The 19,114-nt window shown below is 38.4% G+C and overlaps 1 protein-coding gene across 1 annotated transcript in view; it reads left to right on the top strand.

The window, feature by feature from the left end:
- The window catches only part of TDRP (testis development related protein), a 43,606-nt gene extending 27,147 nt beyond the window's left edge, over positions 1 to 16,459 (top strand). Inside the window, exons 3-4 of the mRNA XM_075556409.1 lie at positions 11,893 to 11,996; positions 13,581 to 16,459. Coding sequence (XP_075412524.1) covers positions 11,893 to 11,996; positions 13,581 to 13,926 — 450 coding nt within the window. The 3' untranslated portion in view covers positions 13,927 to 16,459. The remainder of the gene's footprint in view (positions 1 to 11,892; positions 11,997 to 13,580) is intronic.
- Positions 16,460 to 19,114: the final 2,655 nt, after the last annotated feature.

Here is a 19,114-nt window from a genome sequence, read left to right as displayed (position 1 = left end):
GGAGTGCATGGGACTAAGGCAGGGCATATGTAAGTACTTGCTTTAGGCACTATTCCTTGTATGACAAAAATCCTAAATATTTTTACCTCCTCAGTACAAGGATTGAAAATTGGTGGGGGGAAAAAAAGTTATAGACTCAGACACCCACAGGAGCAGTTCAGTTCTACTCTTTTTTGTATGGTGGCTATGAGTCACGATCAATTCGATGGCAGAGAGTTTGGTTTTTCATGGATTTATTTCTCAAAGATAGTTGAATATTTCTTTTTCCACACCTTGAAATAGTGTATCTTGGTTAATTTTCAACATTCAGTGTTGATGCAGTTTTTCTTTGAAAAAAAAAATTGTGATCAAATATTTGGATCAAAAGTTCTCCTTGAAGAGCCTCGGTGGCAGGGAATTACTGATTTTTCACTGGAGAGAAATAATCTAAATGTCCCTTCCAGGAACTCGGTATTTACATATGAAGAAGAGAGAATTTGAAATGAGAAATTTTTATTGGTTTCATATGAATAAATAAGCACAATGCAAGTATTTGGTACTTAAGGACATGTAGGCGAGAATATAAATGGGACTATATCTTGGTCTTGAAGTAGCTGTGAGGGTTAGGGTGAGAAAGAAATGTAGCTTTGGGACATCTTATTCAAAATTTTAAAACTACAAATTGTAAGATTAAGTTTTAAAGGTGGCATGTTACAGAATTTATTGTTATTTAAGTGTGTGTTTCCTAATCTAAAGAGATGAAGTTTGGCAGGTAACTGTTTGTCTGTTCATTTTTAAGTCACCAGGATATCGCATTCCTGGTGTTTTGTGAGCATAACTATAATCTGAGAACCCCTGAGCTGGCCTGGGCAATCGATATGAAGATCTTGAACATTCACCAGTTAATTCTTCGCTTCCAGTTACCAGAGGATCATCCAGCCTCTGTCTGAACTAAACATGTTCTGTGTTGTGTACATTTACTTTCTCCAATGGATATGTATACTTGTGGTACATTATGGAGTATATTAATTTTCTTTCTAGTATTTCATAGGTTTTCTTACATGGAGCATGAAAAGCTTCTTTGCAACTGAAGTCTTGTTTTAAAAGGGGAAAAAAATGTTCTTTTGTGGACCTGTACTGAGACATCATCTTTACCGGGCTTATTTGGTACCACTTGGAGTTTCGTAGCACACGGTATTTGTCTTCATTATTTTGGCTGTCATGGTCTCCCTGGATCTAATTCTAGGGTTAAGGAATCTTGCCACTGATTGGCCGCTCTGCTCTCCAGGAGGTATGTGGGCTTGTGAGTGACTTTCTTCATGTGCTTTGCCTTCTGAAGGAGAAAACTTTTGTTTATCTCACACACCACAGCAGTGCTGCTTCCATGTAACACAGCCTGTTTAATCCAACTCAGAGAATCTTCATGTCCTTATTTCGTAAACCTGTACTTGGGGTCTTCTTTTAGCAGTGGTGTTTGGCTGCTCAAGAGATTTTTGCCATTTCCCTCTGGAGAGGGTCTCACCTATAAACTTAGAAGATTTAAAGTGAAAGTAAGTTTTTGTTAACTACAGAAATGTGAACATGTGTCCAATTAATTAGGTTTGGGGCTTTGATGCAGTCTTTTCAACTCATTAAGTCCTGCTGTGATTATTATAAACTCTGGGAACAATACCTGTTACGTAGATAGATTCAAAGAAATACTGCTGAGATATGCCTCTCAGTTCTGTGTGATTATCTTTTGCCGTATATTGTATGTAAGCATTTTACCTCTCCAATCTCCTTACTCATTTGTCTATGTATGAGCCATTATTTGTTTAATATAATTTCATGCTATTGTAGTGTCTTCTGATTGCTCAATTGCAGAAAGCGAGAGTGAGTTTCCTTTGTTTTTTGGTATTGTGGGGCCGTCAAAGAAGCACGTGCTATATAACAGTTAATTGGCAAATTTGCTGTTGGTGATGATAAAAACCCCAGCTCTTAGGTCATCTATAGGCGTTTCTATCCCTCAATGAAGTACAGGAGCCCTGGTAGTGTGTGTAGTGTGTGTAGTGTGTTATGAGTTAAGCTGCTAACTTCAAGGTCGTCAGTAAGAAACTACCAGCCACTCTGCGGGAAAAACATGAGGCTTGTACATCTATAAAAAGTTACACTCTGGAAACCCCCAGAGGCAGTTGTACCCTGCCCTAGAGTAGTTCTGTGAGATTAATAGGTAGGAACTGTGGTCATTAATAGAAGTGTAGGGGTAGGCATTGTACGGATAGAGCAGTGTGAATCATTCATGGCTGTCATCACTGGGAGTTCAGGCAGTAGGAAGAGGGGAGTATTTACATGCAGAGCATGAATGTGGAGCCCGGAAGTCAAGAGTCCTGAATGGCTCAGCCTGGTGTGTGAAGGTTAAGGCAAGCTGGTGAGCTGTGAGGGGACAAGATGGTTGTCCTTTCCAGGATGCAGCAAATTTGACAGTAATGACTGAACTTGAAAATGTGGACAGCTGTAGATTTCAGCCTGAGGTTTGTGAGTGGTTAGTATTAGTATCTGACACAATATGAAACTCATCCACAAAAATGTTATGTGGAAAACTCAGAATGAAAAAGAACTATTTGCCTCATTTCTGCACCTACAGAGAAAATATACCCATTTTTAAATCTTAATTTTAAGTGCAAGTAAAATAGCGAAAGAAAATTTAGAAGGCAAATGTGGGAAAGTAGATGGAAGAGAGATGCCTTAAGCTAATGAAATGTGCCTATAAAAATAATGCACCATTTAGCTGTCAGTGTTCATACTTTGTCATACTGTGGTGACTTGTATGTGTTGCTATGAAGCTGGAAGCTCCGCCACCAGTATTTCAAATACCAGCAGGGTTTCCCATGGGTTCAGTGGTGGTTTCAGCAGGCTTTCTGACTAAGAATCGACTTGGAAGAAGAAATGGGCGGTACAATTCTGAGGACTTTGGCATTGAGAACTTTTGCTTCGGAACATTGGCAGGTGAAGCTATGTCCTAAAAGGCATTCAAAATCTGACTAAGGAAGAGTTGTCTTCTCAAATTAGTCAACCCGCATGGTGTGGATGGAGTAAAACGTTGAGAACCTTGATTTACGATGATAGGCCATGATGCAAAAGGAGAAGGAAAAGCTGGTACATATCTATAACTAATTGGAACTTGAAATGTACAAAATACCATCTAGGAAAATTGAAAATCATCAAAATGATATGGAATACATAGATTCGTATCTTATGCACATTAATTGCTGAAATGGGCTGGCATTGGCCATTTTGAGTGGGACAATCATATGGTTTATTGTGCCAGAAATGACAAATCTAAGAAGAATATCATATTTATTGTTACAAAGAACATTTCAAGCTCTATCTTACAGGTCAGTGCTGTCTGTGGTAGGATAATAATCTATATGCCTACAAAAAAAGAGTAGTTAATACAACTCATTCAAATTTATGAACCAACCAGTAAAAGAAGTGATAAATTGAATTCTACCAACTTCTTCATTATAAAATTAAACAAACATACAAGCTAGTTGCATTGATAATTACCGGAGACTAGAATGTGAAAGCTGGGCACACAGGTGGGAACTGTGGTTTTGGTGATAGAAATAAAACTGGAGGTCACATGGTGGAATTTTGCAAGTCCACCAACTTCTTTGCAATTACCTTTTCTCAATAATGGAAATGGAGGCTATACATGTGGGCCTCACCACATGGAATAAACAGATATCCAGTCGACTATATTTGTGGGAAGAGACAATAGAGAAGTTTAGTGTTGGGTAGTTTCTAGGCTATTGGCCAGAGAGTAAGTATAGCAATAGTTTCTTAACTTTGAGTAGATTTGTTAGTACTTTGATATTTATTGAATTAATATGTTTATCCAAATTGGCAAAGGATATAGGCCATTTAAGTGGCATAGTGGTTTACATGATGGGCTTGCTAAGTGAAGGTCAGCAGTTCGAAACCATCAGCTGCACCCGAGGAGAAAGCTGAGGGGTTCTGTCCCCTTTAAGATTTACAATCTCAGAAACCCACAGGGGCCATTCTAATTTGTCTTACAGGGTCGCTGAGTCAGAACCCACATATCCCCGAGTTTGCTCTGGAAATCTAACTGGAGTACCTTGAACTCTCCTGGCACTGGACTGCAAACTTCAAAGTCTGTGGTTCAAACACACCAGCTGTTCTAGAGAGAAGGATAAGGCTGTCTGCTCCTGTGAAAACTCAGCCCCAGAAACCTTTTATAGGCTCACTATGAGTTGGAATCCACTCTGGCATTTGGTAACAAGGGTGTACCTTAATCTGTTTTATTCCAAGACAAGTCTACTGTGTGCGCCCTCCCTTTCTCAACATCTCTGTTTCTAGAAAGCTCAAGGAGTCTGAACTAATCATCATTGTCTTTATATTGCTATAGTCTCAGAATTAATAGTTGTCCAGAAATACTTTTAATTGCCCAAATTAAATAATTACTCTAATAACATAAAGCATATGTCATCTTCTTAGATTGTCCTTATTGTTGTACCTAGATCACGACACTGCAAAATCAAGCTCTTTTGTGATAATTATTCACCAAATACTAGAGTCAGGAACACAAACATAACTCTCAGGAAAACTGTCAGTCACTAACTATCCTTTTGACATTGAGTTGATTCAGATTCATGGGCACCCTGAAGAGGGTTTTTGAAGGCTATAAATCTTTATGGGAACAGAGAACATCAACCTGAGGTGTGGCTAATGGGTTTGAACCGAGGACCTTGGAGTTTGCCATTATTCTTTGCCACCTGTTTAGTAAAATACAAATTTGTACATGTAATATCTTTGCATTCCTTAAAACTTAAAAGGATTGTGATAGAATTTTTTAGGTGCTTACATGGCACCTGTAAGATGTGTGTGAAGTTTAGCCTGTCAATCAGGTTACAGCTTGATGATCTAATTTGGAGGTGCCATCAAGATAAATGGCTCTCTGGAGGCAGGCTTCTCTCTCTCTCCCCCTACTTCCTCTCCCTCTCCCTCTCTCTTCCTCTTTCCCTTCCTGGCCATCCACTTGGAGACCTACAATATTTTGCACCCACTGGCTTGTGATATTCCTGCATTCTACATCATTGCGTGTGGCTGGGTGAATATGAAGAGGGATTTATGGACTAGTATCGGACTTATGGACTTACTCTGGACTGGGCTGAGATGTTTTCTTGATATATAATGACTTCTTGAAATAAGCTCTTTTAAAAAAAATTAAACGCTTTTTTGGGGGTTCTTACATCTCTTACCACAATGCACTCAATCATCTGTGTGTCAAGCACATTTGTATATATGCTGCCATCATCATTTTCAAAGCATCTTTCTACTTGAGCCTTGCTATCAGCTCCTCATTTTTCACCCTCCCTCTCCCACCTTCCCTTCCTCATGAACTCTTGATAAGTTGTTGTGTTAGTCTGGGTACTTTAGACAAACAAATCCACAGAAACGCATGTATAAGAGAGAGTTTTATATAAAGGTTAAGTGCGCATCAAGAAAACATCCCAACTCAGTGTTGCCCAAGCCCACAAGTCCAACATCAACCCATATGTCCAATACCATTCCACAGAGTCCTCCTCCATTTCACAAAACACACGCAATGACACCAACTGCCGGAGGAAGGCAGGGGTATCCACACAGGTGCTCCAGCACTCAGGGCTGCATCAGGGTAGGTCATGAGGCTTCACCTTGGGGATATCTTGCAGGAAGTCAGCCTTGCAAGCTGAAGCAGGGAACTGCTAAGGCAGCTGCGCCCTGGTCGGACCATCACAAAGCAAGAGACCTGAGAACTCCAAAGGTGAGGCTCACTGAGCCCTGTATCTCTCCGCCCTTCAATTAGCCCCACATGTGTTTATTGGCCAGGTTGGCACAGTAAACTAATTCAGTTGTAGATTATTATTTTCATATCCTACATCATACTCTATTGCCCTTCGCCCACTTTTTCTTACAAATATGAGTGTCCTTGGATTTGTTTCTTTAGTCAGCACAACAACTTAAAGGCATGCAAAACAATTCAATTAACTCTGAGTGTTTTTGTTGAGAAATACTATCAACTCAATAGGAAGAAGATTATTTTTGTTGACGAAAGGGCTAGAAAACTGCATTCTCAAGTCCCCGGGAACTTACGAAGTTCATGAGAAATTATGAATGAGTATCCAGAAAGTCAATATGAATAGATAATAAGAAAACTGAGGGGAAATAGGCAATAAAATAGGTATTTGGTGGTAAAAACTCTGTAATCTAGTGTGATACCTAACACACTTCAATTTTGTCTGAAACCATTAAGTATTTATTTTGGGTACAATAATAAAACATAATACAAAGGATACTTAAAATACTTTTGTTTTCCCTCAAATAATTTTTGGAATTAAGACTGACTATATATATCAAGAATGTTTCTTTAGTAAATTCCACAATAACAGAAGCTATGGTAGCCTGTTGGGAAAAGTGATCCATCCCATCAGGGAATGGAATCCTTGGCAGGAACACTACAATCTTTCACTTGATCATTAACTTAAAGGTTGCCAGATATGCTGGGTCATCTAACCATAGAACCAGTTTTTTTCATGGACAGCTCTGAGTGTCAGAAAACTTTCTTTTACTCCAATAGCATCATCTTCTTTCACCCATTTGTCTCTTGAAACATCTTGAAATCTTCATAAAGTGCTCTCTCTCCTTTCTTTTAGTTAGATAGCTTCAGCTTTCTTTATTTCTTACGTAACCTTAGGAAGTAGCACCAGGAAGACCATATCTAACCTCCTCTGGTTTTCCAACAAGGCAGAGGTGAGATGTGCCTCTACCCATCATCTTTCTGACCCTGTGCATTCCTCCCAGGACAAGACACTGTATTGCTGCCATGTTCAATAATTCATTGTAATGGCCATTCTGAACTCACAGACAGTACTCATAATTAAGATGGTTTATTAGGGAGGTTGTGGGGAAGGGGGTTTGTGGGAGAAAGGCTATATTACTATTAATACAGTCAGTTTGGGGTTCATTAATTGCTAATGCATTTTTTGATATAAAAAAGTAGTAATAGTTATATTACCCTTTACCCCAGGAAATTCTGTTAATAGTTTGATCTACTACATCATCAGAGAGATGTATACATGAACGTATTCAGGTATGAATAAGAATGTTTTATATAGAATCTAAAGAGTATGATAAAGCAAGACATAGTAAAATACGGAAAATGCTTATAAAATTTACTTAATAAAATATATCCTCTAAATTAATTTTTTTTTCATTTTGATATATGCTATAACTTACATAAAAAGAAATACTAGTTAAGGAGCTGATACCAGGGGCTGTAATAGAAGGTGAATATTTGGAAAATAGTAATGATAACTTATGTACAAATATGCTTTTTAAAATTGAGGTATGTGATGTTATAAGAGCTGTGAGAGCCCCCAGTAAAATCTTTAAAAAATGAGATACTAGTTAGCCTGAAATTTACCACAAATGCTAGCAAACTTCTCTGCAACAGAAATTGCCATTCACTTTTAATGATTGGTGTGTTAGGCCATGTTGAGTAAATAAACAAATCTAGAGCTACTCATATGTATAAGAAAGAGCTTTATATCAAGAAGCAATTACTTATTGAGAAAACATGCAGTCCAACTCAAGTCCGTAAGTCCCCCTTCAGACTCATGCAGCCACATGTAATTATGCAGAATGCAGGAAGATCACAGGTTGGTGGGTGTAAAGTCACGTAGATCTAGTGGTGACTCTGGCAACGATCAGGTTAGCCAGCAGGAAGGTGAAAGCAGAGAGAGGAGGGTGGGTTCCTAGGACCCTCCTTTTTAGAAGGGCACACCCACAAGGAGTCATCATGCTGCGACCTGATTGACAGGCTAAACTCCATTCCTACATTTTTATATATCTTTAGGTTGACATGAAATTATGTAACTACCACAAATGGTAATTACCGTATATCCTCGAATATAAGCTGACCCTAGTATAAGCTGAGGTACCTAATTATTACCTGGGAAACCAGAAAAACTGATTGACTCGAGTATAAGCCTAAGCTGGAAAATGCAGAAGCTATTGGTGAGTTTCAATAATCAAAACAAATGAAAATAAAATTACTAAAAATGGAGACATCAGTGGGGAAATGTATTTAAATATTTATTTTAAATAAAAAACATAAATAAAAGGACAAGACATTTAACATTAGTAAACCAGCACAGTAAGTGGAGAATAAGTTCAACAAAAACAAGGTATCAACAATGATACCATAGAGTACTATTCCCTGAGCTCAATCAGCAACCAAGCTAAAATGTAAAGAGTTAAAATCCTTCAAAACTGGATTCCTCATGATCATCCGTATCCCAGTGCAGAGCTTCAGCTGGTGTGAGGTCATCATAGACGCTGTCCTCACTGAGATCGCCGTCATCACCATCACTGCTGTCATTTTCATACAAAGTGCAGTCTTCACTGCCATCCATAGCGTTACTAATACTACATTTCTGGAAGGCACGTCGCACCATGTCTTCTGGAATGTCTTCCCATGCATCTCGAACCCACTTTACTATTAGCTCTATGTCAGGCTTTGTGAGATTTCCTCCTTTTATTAGTCGGGCTTGACCAGATGTGAGTAAACAAACATTCAAAGTCCTGCAGTGTCAGCGGAAATTTGAATGAACTGCCAAGAAACTGGCAATCACCACGAGATAAACGGGCGCTCCTGGGGGGTGGGGGGCAGTGAGATGTTACACCTCGCTGGGGTACCACTGACCCGTGTATAAGCCGAACCCCAGTTTTTCAGCACATTTTTTTGTGTTGAAAAACTTGGCTTATACATGAATATATATATGGTAATTAAAATCCCAGATTTAAAAAATTCATTATACAGCTAAGCCATGTTTCATTTCTACCTAGCCTTAAGTATTGCAACTTTACTTCTCTATTTCTTGATCCAAGTGAAGGACCAATTATTTTCTTCTGTTAAATTTAATCTGTTACAAGGGAACAACAAATGATCCAAAACCGATGGCGAGGAGAGTGTAGGAGGCCTGGTAGGGCTTGATCAAGGGCAGTGTAACCGAGAGGAATTACTGAAACCCAAATGAAGACTGAACATGATAGTAGGACCAGAGGAAAGTAAAAGGAAATAGAGGAAAGATCTAGGTGGCAAAGGACATGTATAGAGGTCTAAATACAGGCATGCACATATGTAACTATATATGACAATGGGGAACTAGATCTATGTGCATATATTTATAGGTTTAGTATTAGGGTAGCAGATGGACATCAGGTCTCTACTCAAATATTCCCTCAATGCAAGAACACTTTGTTCTATTAAACTGGCATTCCATGATGCTCACCTTCCCGACACGATTGCTGAAGACTAAAGCGGGTGCATAAGCAAATGTGAAGGAAGCTGATGGAACCCGGCTATCAAAAGATAGAGAGTCCGGGGTCTTAAAGGCTTGAAGATGAACAAGCGGCCATCTAGCTGAGAAGCAACAAAGCCCACATGGAAGAAGCACACCAGCCTGTGCGATCATAAGGTGTTGATAGGATCAGGCATCAAAGAACAAAAAGAATCATATCATTGTGAATGAGGGGGAGTGCACTTACCGAAGGATCACAGGGAGGAGAGGAGCCAGTCAAGGTGTCGTATAGCACTGATGAAACATACACGTTTCCTCTAGTTCTTTAATGCTTCCTCACCCCACTCACTATCATGATCCCAGTTCTACCTTACAAATCTGGCTACACCAGAGGATTTACACTGGTACAGATCAGAACTGAAACACAGGGAACCCAGGACAGATAAACCTCTCGGGACCAATAATGAGAGTAGTGATAACAGAAGGAAAAGGGGAAGGCGGGGGAGAAAAGGGGAACTGATCACAATGATCTACCTATAACCCCCTCCCTGGGGGACGGACAACAGGAAAGTGGGTGAAGGGAGACATCAGACAGAATGACAAAATAATAATTTATAAATTATCAAGAGTGAGCGAGGGGAGGGAGGGGAAAATGAGGGGCTCAAGTAGAAAGAAAATGTTTGAGAATGATGATGACAGCGAATGTATAAATGTGCTTTACATAATGGATGTATGTGTGGATTGCAGTAAGAGTTGTACGAGCCCCAATAAAATGATTTTTTAGATTTAATCTGTTAAACCTGAAGAACCTATGCTTCGACTTACTGTGGTCTTGTTGTATTCCAGAAGAACTGAATTTAAAACAAAAAATAAACTTCTTCAGTAGGGCAGTTGTTAAATTTTAAAATCATGAGATAACGTTAAGGCTATTAATAGAATATATATTTTAAAATATATATGACATATACACATAACACTTCCTACTCCTTTAAAAACCCACATGGGCATGTCTATTCTGTCCACTGGAGCCTCTAAGCGTCGGAATTCACTTGATTACATTGAGATTTATACAAACCAATATATAAATAAAACTAATAGAATGCCTATGTTTTTAGCCTCGCTCGTGATTATTCAAAACAAAAAATCTAGGGTTGATATTTCATAAACAGAACTAGATATTTTCCAATTCAGATAATGAGCATATACAAAAATATATCATAATTGAATCACAATATACATACAGATTTGGAGCATAATATAAGTGCTATTTTTATTCAAACTTATTTAAAATTTCTTTAATAGAAGGAAAGAAATAGAACAAGAACTAACTATACTTCATGTAAATGCTTATTCATCACATAAAGCACAGTTCTTCAGAGATGCTTCTGAGATTAAGAAATAAAAATTAAGAAATGCTGAGAGGCCAGACAGTTCTTTTAAAAACTACCTTTTAATTTTAGACAACATAATTTTGTATCCTGCAATGAAAGAAGAGGTAATGGCACCTTTAACCTTCTACTTTCTCTTCTTTACCGATGATGGTTGTATCACAGTATAAAATCCCACCCCACCCCTTTTTAAGATGTGACAAAGTTTTCGATTAACTCATTAATGTGGGAAGCCGCAGATAGCACAGCTCGTCAGAGGGGAAGTTTGAATGGGAAAGTGATACTTACGTTGACCAAGAGAGGTGCAGAAGGATGATGGGTGGGAGAAAAACCAAAAATTTGCTAAACTAGATCCTGGATGGTTAGTGTCTTACATACCGTTTGAGGGTATCTCTCCTACCCAAAAAGTATCCCAATGGCTTTCCACAAGTCAACATTCGGGTTTATAAGCTAACTTTCCATTGTTAGTGGGCATCGGTTCATCTCTGATTTGCATATAAAGACAGATTGAAACACTGTCCTCACAAATTGTAAATAGTAAGGCAAATGTTTTCTCAGAGGGCACTTTAGGTGGGGTTGTAGGCAGTGATGTGGCATGGCTTTGAAGTTCTTTCAGCAGCCCTGGTGGCACTATCAGGTAAGCATTAGATTGTTAACCCAAAGTTCACACTTGAATGCACCAGCTGCTCCATGGGAGAAAGATAAAACTCTGCTTTCTTAAAAATGTACAGCCTCAGAAACTCTACATAGGGTCAACGTTCACTTTTATCTCTAGGTTGGCAGTTCAAATCCACTAGCAGCTCTGAGGGAGAAAGAGGAGATCATCTGATCCCATAAAGATAGACCGCTTTGGGGTTACTGTGAGTCAAAGTGGACTTGATGGCAGTGGGTTTAGGTAGGTCATTATCTGATGACACAACCAGTTTTAGGTAACATGGTTGTTGATGAGTCTACTAATGTAAGTGCTTCGGTCAACATCACTGACAGGCGACTTTTCTGCAATACTCTGAGCAGCTGCAATTACTAGTGGTTAATGAGAAATTTTTAAAATATACGCAAGTATAACCAGGTAAGAGGAAATCTATGCTAATTTCTAAGTTTTAGTTCATAATTATAGGATTAGAAAATTACTGCTTATGTACCACATCAGATTTCAGAATTCTTTTTTAACATTATAATAGGTCCAAGGAGCAAGTTTTCGGGGTTGGAAAGAAGTGACTTCTCTGTTTAATAAGGATGATGAACAACATCTTCTTGAAAAATGTAAATCTCCCAGGTCTAAAGGGTAAGTCATAATTGTTTAAGAAAAAATGATCATTTCAGTAAGATGTGGGAAAGCATTTCGGAAGGTGGAAAATGATGGTTTTAACGGTTTTAATAAAGTTTAAAGCTGCTGTTGAGTTTCTTGGTCAGTCAGTCTTCTCTAGCTAAATGTACAAAAATTGATTGATAAGCTGTAAAAGATTTTAGAAAATTAAATATATGTAAACAGGCATACTCCTACTTTGTTGTATAAATAGTGTGCAATTTTAAGTACCATATTTAATGTTAGACTATAAACCGAGTGACTACCTGTTGATGCTATTGAAGGCATGTTTGCCCAGTGAGATGGAGAGTTCAATTAGATAAATCTTGAAAAACCTGAAAGTAAAGAACCTGATTTTGTTTTTAGACAGTACTTTTTACCTCTACCAGGCAAGTATTTATGGCCTTGACTTTATTTTGGCTAAGCATCTGAATTCACTCAGTTTCTTGTTCAACAGAGGACTTCTTTGTGCATTCAGGATAATCTGCTACTGCATCAGTGCTTCTCAAGCCTGCCTGCATGTTAGAAACTTCTGAGGGGCCTTTAAAAGATGCCTATGCCCTGACCCTACGTCAGTCCAATTAAACTAAAGTCTTTGGTGCTAAGGCCTGGGCATTGGTATATTGAAAAAAGAAAAAGTTTCCCAGGTGATTTTCATGTCTGGCCAAGGTTGATAGCCATTGGTCTGGATAATGACATTTACATACAGTTCTTTTTGTGATTCATGATAATTTTTATTTTCATGAGCATATAGCATCATCTCTTGATAACCTCCTGGAACTGGTTCCAGGACAACCACCCCCTTCCCCCAGGTAGAACAGTGTACAGATGCTCAAGCCCCTTAATCAAGTATAAAGTGACATAGTGTTGGCATATAACCTATATACATGTACGCTTATACTTTAAACTGTCTCTATACTATTTATAATACTCAATACAGTGCAAATTCTATATGTATCATAGTTAAGCTCCCTCTTAGCTTTTGAGAAATTGCTTTGACCCTTCAATTGCTCCCTCACCCCCACTATTTTACATCTGTGGTTTATTGAATCTGCAGACCCAGAACCTGCAGCTACAAAGGAAAGGCTGCTGTGCCTTTCCTGTTTATAATAGAGAGTGTACCTATTTTAATTTTTGTTAACAAATTACCTATTAAAAGCTTGAGATTAGTGTGCCCTATTGAACACCTGCTTGGTAAATGGAGTCATCCTCCTGGTGCTTTATTTCTTAATCTGGAGCCTCGATTGTCATGTGTCTCCTTTTCTGCCTGAGCACCGCCTTCCATATGGGAAACAAACACATTTCTGCTTTTTTGTCAGAAACTTGTTCTTGCGTATGTATTGAGAAATGAGATTCTGTGTAAAATATGGTTTCTACCAGCTTTCTTAAATGTGCTGTGGCAGTAATTTTTCCTTATTAATTTTCATATTTTAAATTCTACAGAGATTTTTGTAGTTTTTAAACAGTATTTTTTTAAAAGGCACCGTTAAGTTCACTAAAATAATATAAGTTTACACACTAAAAGTCATTGGCTCACCAACACCTAACACCTTCTTCTTATAGGACTAATTTACGATTAAAAGAAGAATTGAAGGCAGAGAAGAAATCTGGATTTTGGGACAATTTGGTTTTAAAACAAAATACACAGCCGAAAAAACCAGATCAGATTGAAGGTTGGGAGCCTCCAAAAATTGCTGTTGAAGATGTAGCAGCTGATTCAGGTGACACCAGGAGTGACCATGTGTCGTGGGCAGGCTGGGAAGATGACACTAAAGGCTCTACTAAGTACACTACCCTGGCCAGCTCAGGAAATGCCTCCAGATGGAGCATCAAGTCAGCGGGGAAGCTCGTCAGTATTAGACGACAAAGCAAAGGCAATCTGACGGATAATTGGGAAGAATTAGAATGATAGTGGAAATGAAACGCTATAGAAAAGAATCAGCCCACTATTCCCATATATTTTCAAACCAAAATTTGCCTAATATTGCACCTTTCTATTTCATTTTATCAAGATTCGTAGAGTTTGCTGTTTGTTTTAATTCGTATATGGCTAAGCCTTCTGTTTCTCACATTAAAATTTTGAATTTTATTTTCATATGCTGAATTTTGAAATATCCAGGCATACTGTGATTTCTTAGTGAATATATACAGGGGTTGTACTTTTGATTGCCTTATTGTAAACATTTCCAATTCTTAAAATTCATGTGTTGCTGGAACTGGAGATGTGAATTTTGATGTTGTACTATAATAGTAATGATATTTGCATTTGCCACTGAATTATTTTCGTGCTGTTTTTGGTTGTTGTTCTTGTTTTAGAATTCCCGTACTTTATTCTTGCATGCAACATACATGAATAGTCTACAAAATGCAAGAATGTAGCAGGTATGTTATTCTTCTCTGTTAGAAAATTCATATCCAGGTGGTTAAATGAATTTTCCAAAGGTTATGTTGAGTGTTGTTTATTTTAGCACATTAACATTTTTCCTTATTAACTTAAGATATGTAAACAAATACTGGAAAAACAAAAGTTATATTTGAGAAAAATGTCACTATTTGAATAGATGTGAACCCATGTGTTGCCTAAGGAGGAACAGCCTGCAGCGTGCACATTGATGGGGGAGTGTTTTGAGGTTTCACTTTCCTTTCTCCTGAACTTTTAAATGTTGATCTTTGCTTTCTTCTAAATATTCACTCTCCTTGGTTTACAGATTAGCTAAAGAATGCTGGATAAATTTCAGTAGCTTGAAACTCTTTGTTTGTAAAACATTAACTTTCTCTTACTATAGAATTCAAACTGTACATAAAATACTGGAAGTGCCTCTTTACCCAAGTTGGGTTTGTTTGTTTTTTTAATGAGATACTGTGATTGATGTTAGGCTTAGACATTGCTTTTTTGTTTTGTTTTCTCCCGCAAAAGAATAACTTGTAGTTAATTTGAGAGCATCATCCAGGAGTAGTAATTTTTCTTGTCTCTCTAAGTTGGCACTAAACTTGCTGATTTTCTGACAATGGGATCCTACAGAGGTAAATTTGTAACGTGTGTCTCCTTAGCAATACAGCTCTTATAAGCAGGTGGTGCAAAATAGCTCAGATAAAAGTAGTTTTAAAGAAAAGGCTTTTAAAAAAATTTTGCTTAAAAACAAACAAAACCTCTAGTTACACTGTGCATCCCCTCCTAAAACAAAATAGAAAGCAAAGCTGTCCTTGACTTGTTCAGTTTGCACTTGTGTGCTGTTTCATTTAAATGGATGTTCCCTTTAACATTCCTGTGGAATATCTGAATATGCCTGGTGGCAAAACACATTGTATTGTAACATAGTATTTAAATAAATAAATAAATTTATATTTTTAATAGAACTTGATCTAGCCTTCAAAGGAGAACCTCTGTTAAGTGGTGTTAAAGTATGAATTCCAGTTTATATCAGAACCTTGAAATTGTGGAACTTTATTTTGGTTTTGTTTTTTTCTTCATAGTACAGAGGAAAGTTTACAATTTTTAATCTAATAGCTAAGTAGCAAGTCTTGTTTCCTCAGGTAAATAGTTTGACATACAGACTGTAACTGTCAGTCTCCTTAAAGAAATGCTGGCGATGATTGTATGAACATGAACCATTTCAGGATGCATGCATATATTTTAAAGCATGAGGTAGGTTTAGGCTTATATTTGTCTTAGACTGTCCAGAGGCAAAATAAAGGAAACCATGTATCTGAGACTCTGGAAATGGTGTTAATCTGTGAGGCGGTCAGGAGGCTGTTTCTCCCACTTTGGGGGGAGTGTTGTATACTGTGAGCAGCTGCAGTTTGTTCTGGCTGCATATGCAATGTTAAGTGCCTGTAATTCACCTGAGAAGAAAACATCTATGATGCACGGTTGGCAAAATACCCTTTGTAAAATTGGCTATCAAAATTTGAAGGCAAAGCCAAATTGAAATTGGATTATAAACTATAAATCAACTTTTTTCTGTCAACCAAGATTAATGTAAAATGAATTTTTCTTCCAATTAAAATGTGATTTTTATAAAATATAAAGATGTTTCAGTGTACTTTGAAGGCAATCTTTTTTTCCTTGAGAGAACTGACCAAAGCAAATTTTCTTTATGTTTGTAGGTTAATGAGAGGTTGAGGTCTTGATTTGTGGACTTTGTTTGAATTTTGTATACACATGAGACCATTTACTGAGTGAGGAAAGAGTTACCTATATTCCTTATGAAGTTCTTTTCTTATTAATAGGAACGTGGTTTCAAAGACTTCTTCCTTAATGCTGAGATTTCAAAACATAGTACTATTTTTACCATGTTTCGCTATTAGTTGGCATGTTTATTGGCATCTTCTTAAGGTGAATGCTTACAATGGCTTAAAGTAATCATTTGTAGCTAATGGCACCTTTCTTGAATTTTAAAGCTTATTTTAAAATGCAAACAATACATGTAAACTTTTCATAAATAAATCAACAATTTCATCTTAAGGTTTTAAGCTGTGTGTTTTGCATATTTGAACTGCTGTTTTATGTTGCTTTTCTGTGGATAAATTGTGCTTGCTAAGGACTGGGGGGGGGGCATGTGTGACACGGAGCCACGCGGTTTTACCCCTCAGCATCCAGTTTAGAAGCATACTAGTGCTCAGAAATAGATTGGTGATAATAGTATGTTTTTTAACTTAATCATTATTATGTATCTTTTTAAACCATTACCATCTCTTAGGGGGTAAATCTCCCAGAGACTGATGACCTATTATAAAAGATAATAATATTAGCTTTCTTTAATAAATGGATATAGTAGTTAGTTAAGCACTTGGCTTCTAACCAGAAAGGTTGGTGGTTCAAATCCACCCCTGTTCCATGGGAGAAAGATGTAGCAGTCTGCTTCCATAAAGATTTGTTCCTTAAGAGTTCTACAGAGTAGTTCTAATCTGTCCTGCAGTGTTGCTATGAGTTTCAATTTGCTTAACAGAAATGAGAGAAGACCTGCATAATTGAACTTACCTGGAAACGCCTTAGTTCTCTGGGTATTTTTAAGAGTACAGATGCTTTTGGAAAGATGTACAATGGAACATTTGGTGATAAATCAATATGTTGTTTTCCTTTTCTCTCCATCTGGGTAAATGGTTTCTGCGTTAGGCTGGGTTGTCTAGAGAAGGACATCCAGTTACATTCATCTATGTTTAAGAATGAGCTTTGTATCAAGAAATAATTATATGTGAACAAGGCATCCCAGCTCAGTCCAACTCAAGTCCATGAGTCTGTTACTAGTCAGACTCACGCAGCCACATGCAATGATGCAGAATGTCGGAAGATCACAAGCCGGTAGAGGCAGAGTTGTGTGAAACACGTTGTGGAAACATGTCAGGGATTTCAGGGTCAGTGGCAGAGTCCCAGCAAGCAAGAAGGAAAAGGGGCTGAAACAGGGAGGTTCATAGGGTCCTCCTTATAAGAATAGACAATCTGGATACAGATTTGCCTTCCTTGCGAGCAATACTTAAGCCAAACTACCATTCAGTAGACTTACAGAAATCCTATTCACCGGCATGGCATTCCACACAGCATTGCTTCAGATCAAGGGACTCACTTCACAGCAAATGCAGTACAGCAATGGCCCCATGCCCACAAAATACAAGGGTTGTACCATGTTCTTCCTCATCCTAAAGCAACTAGCTTGACTGATGGAAGGGCCTTCTAACGACACCATTACCACGTCAGTTAGGTGGCCACACCTTGTAGGGCTGGGGGCATTGGTCCCCAGCGGGGCTGTGTATGCTCTAAACCAGCAGCCAGTATACAGTGCTCTGCCTCCCATAGCCAGGACTCCTGAGCCCTGGAACCAAGGCTTATAAGTGGGAATGGTACCACTTACAATTACTAGTGACCCACTTGCAGAAGTTATGTTTCCTGTCCTGGAGACTGTACTCCAGGTCTAGAGATCCTAGTTACAAAGGCAGAAATGCTCTCAACTGGAAACAGTGCTGTTTCCATTGGATTGGCATTTAAGAATCACCCGTGACCATTTTGGGCTCCTCAGGTCCCTGGAACAACAGGTAAAGAAAGGTTCTGTATTGCGTGATGTGATTGATCCTGCTTACCAAGGGGAGATTGGATGGTTGCTGAATAATCGAGGTAAATAAGAGTATGTCGGAATCCAGAGATTCCTTAGATTTTCTTAGTACTAGCATGCCCTGTGATTAAAATAAATGGCGAACCTAAAGCAACCCACTCCTGACATGACTACCGATGTCCCAGAGCCCACAGAAATGGAGGTCTGGTTTATCCCACCAGACAACCACAACCATCTGAGGTGCGGGCTGAAGACAGGGAATACAGAATGGCTAGTGGAGAAAGGTATCAGTTGTGGCCATGTAATACATTGCCAAGATGAGGCTTGTAGCTGTCAGTATTTCTTTATATATATAAGGGGCTACCTTAAAAAAATCCCCTCTCCCCCAAAGGCTGGGCAAAGTTTTCGTAGTACGCATTTTTCCCGCTAGGGAATCATTGTGCAACTCCTCTGAGTGGGTGCAACCATTGCCATTGCCTGGGATGGCTTTCTCTGGGCATAGTGAACTTTTTTTGTAAACGTTTTGCTGTAACCTTGTTTTTTGTGATGGCAAATTTAAGCGAACAACACGTGGCTGTGAAATTTTGTTTCCTGTGTGGGAAAAATGCCGCAGAAACTTGTGATGTTTAAGACAGCTTACAAGGACAGCAAATGGTTTCCACATTTCAAAGAAGTGAGGTGTCAATTGATGATACACCTCATTCTGGACATCTGTCAACTAACCAAAACTACGGGAATGTTGACGCGTGCATTTGGCATTCCTTCTACCAGGTCCGACTGTTACTCAAACGTTCTATTTAGAGATTCTGAAAAGATTGCATAACAGTGTGGGGGGAAAAGGGCCTGATTTGTGGCAGACAGGGCACTGGTTTTGACGCCATGACAATGCACATGCTCATGCTGTCATCTCAGTGCACCAGTTTTTGGCAAAAACAGCATGCCTCTCTTGCCCGAAACAGCTTACTCACCTCACCTCACTCCCTGCGACTTCTCTTTCTTTTCACAAATGAAAGGACAGCAATTTGATGACATGGAAGAGGTGAAGAAAAG

This window comes from Tenrec ecaudatus, chromosome 8 (genome assembly GCF_050624435.1).
Source record: "Tenrec ecaudatus isolate mTenEca1 chromosome 8, mTenEca1.hap1, whole genome shotgun sequence".
Classification (NCBI taxonomy): Eukaryota; Metazoa; Chordata; class Mammalia; order Afrosoricida; family Tenrecidae; genus Tenrec; species Tenrec ecaudatus.
Note: the sequence above shows the minus strand (reverse complement) of the source record. Positions and strands in the feature narration are given on the sequence as shown.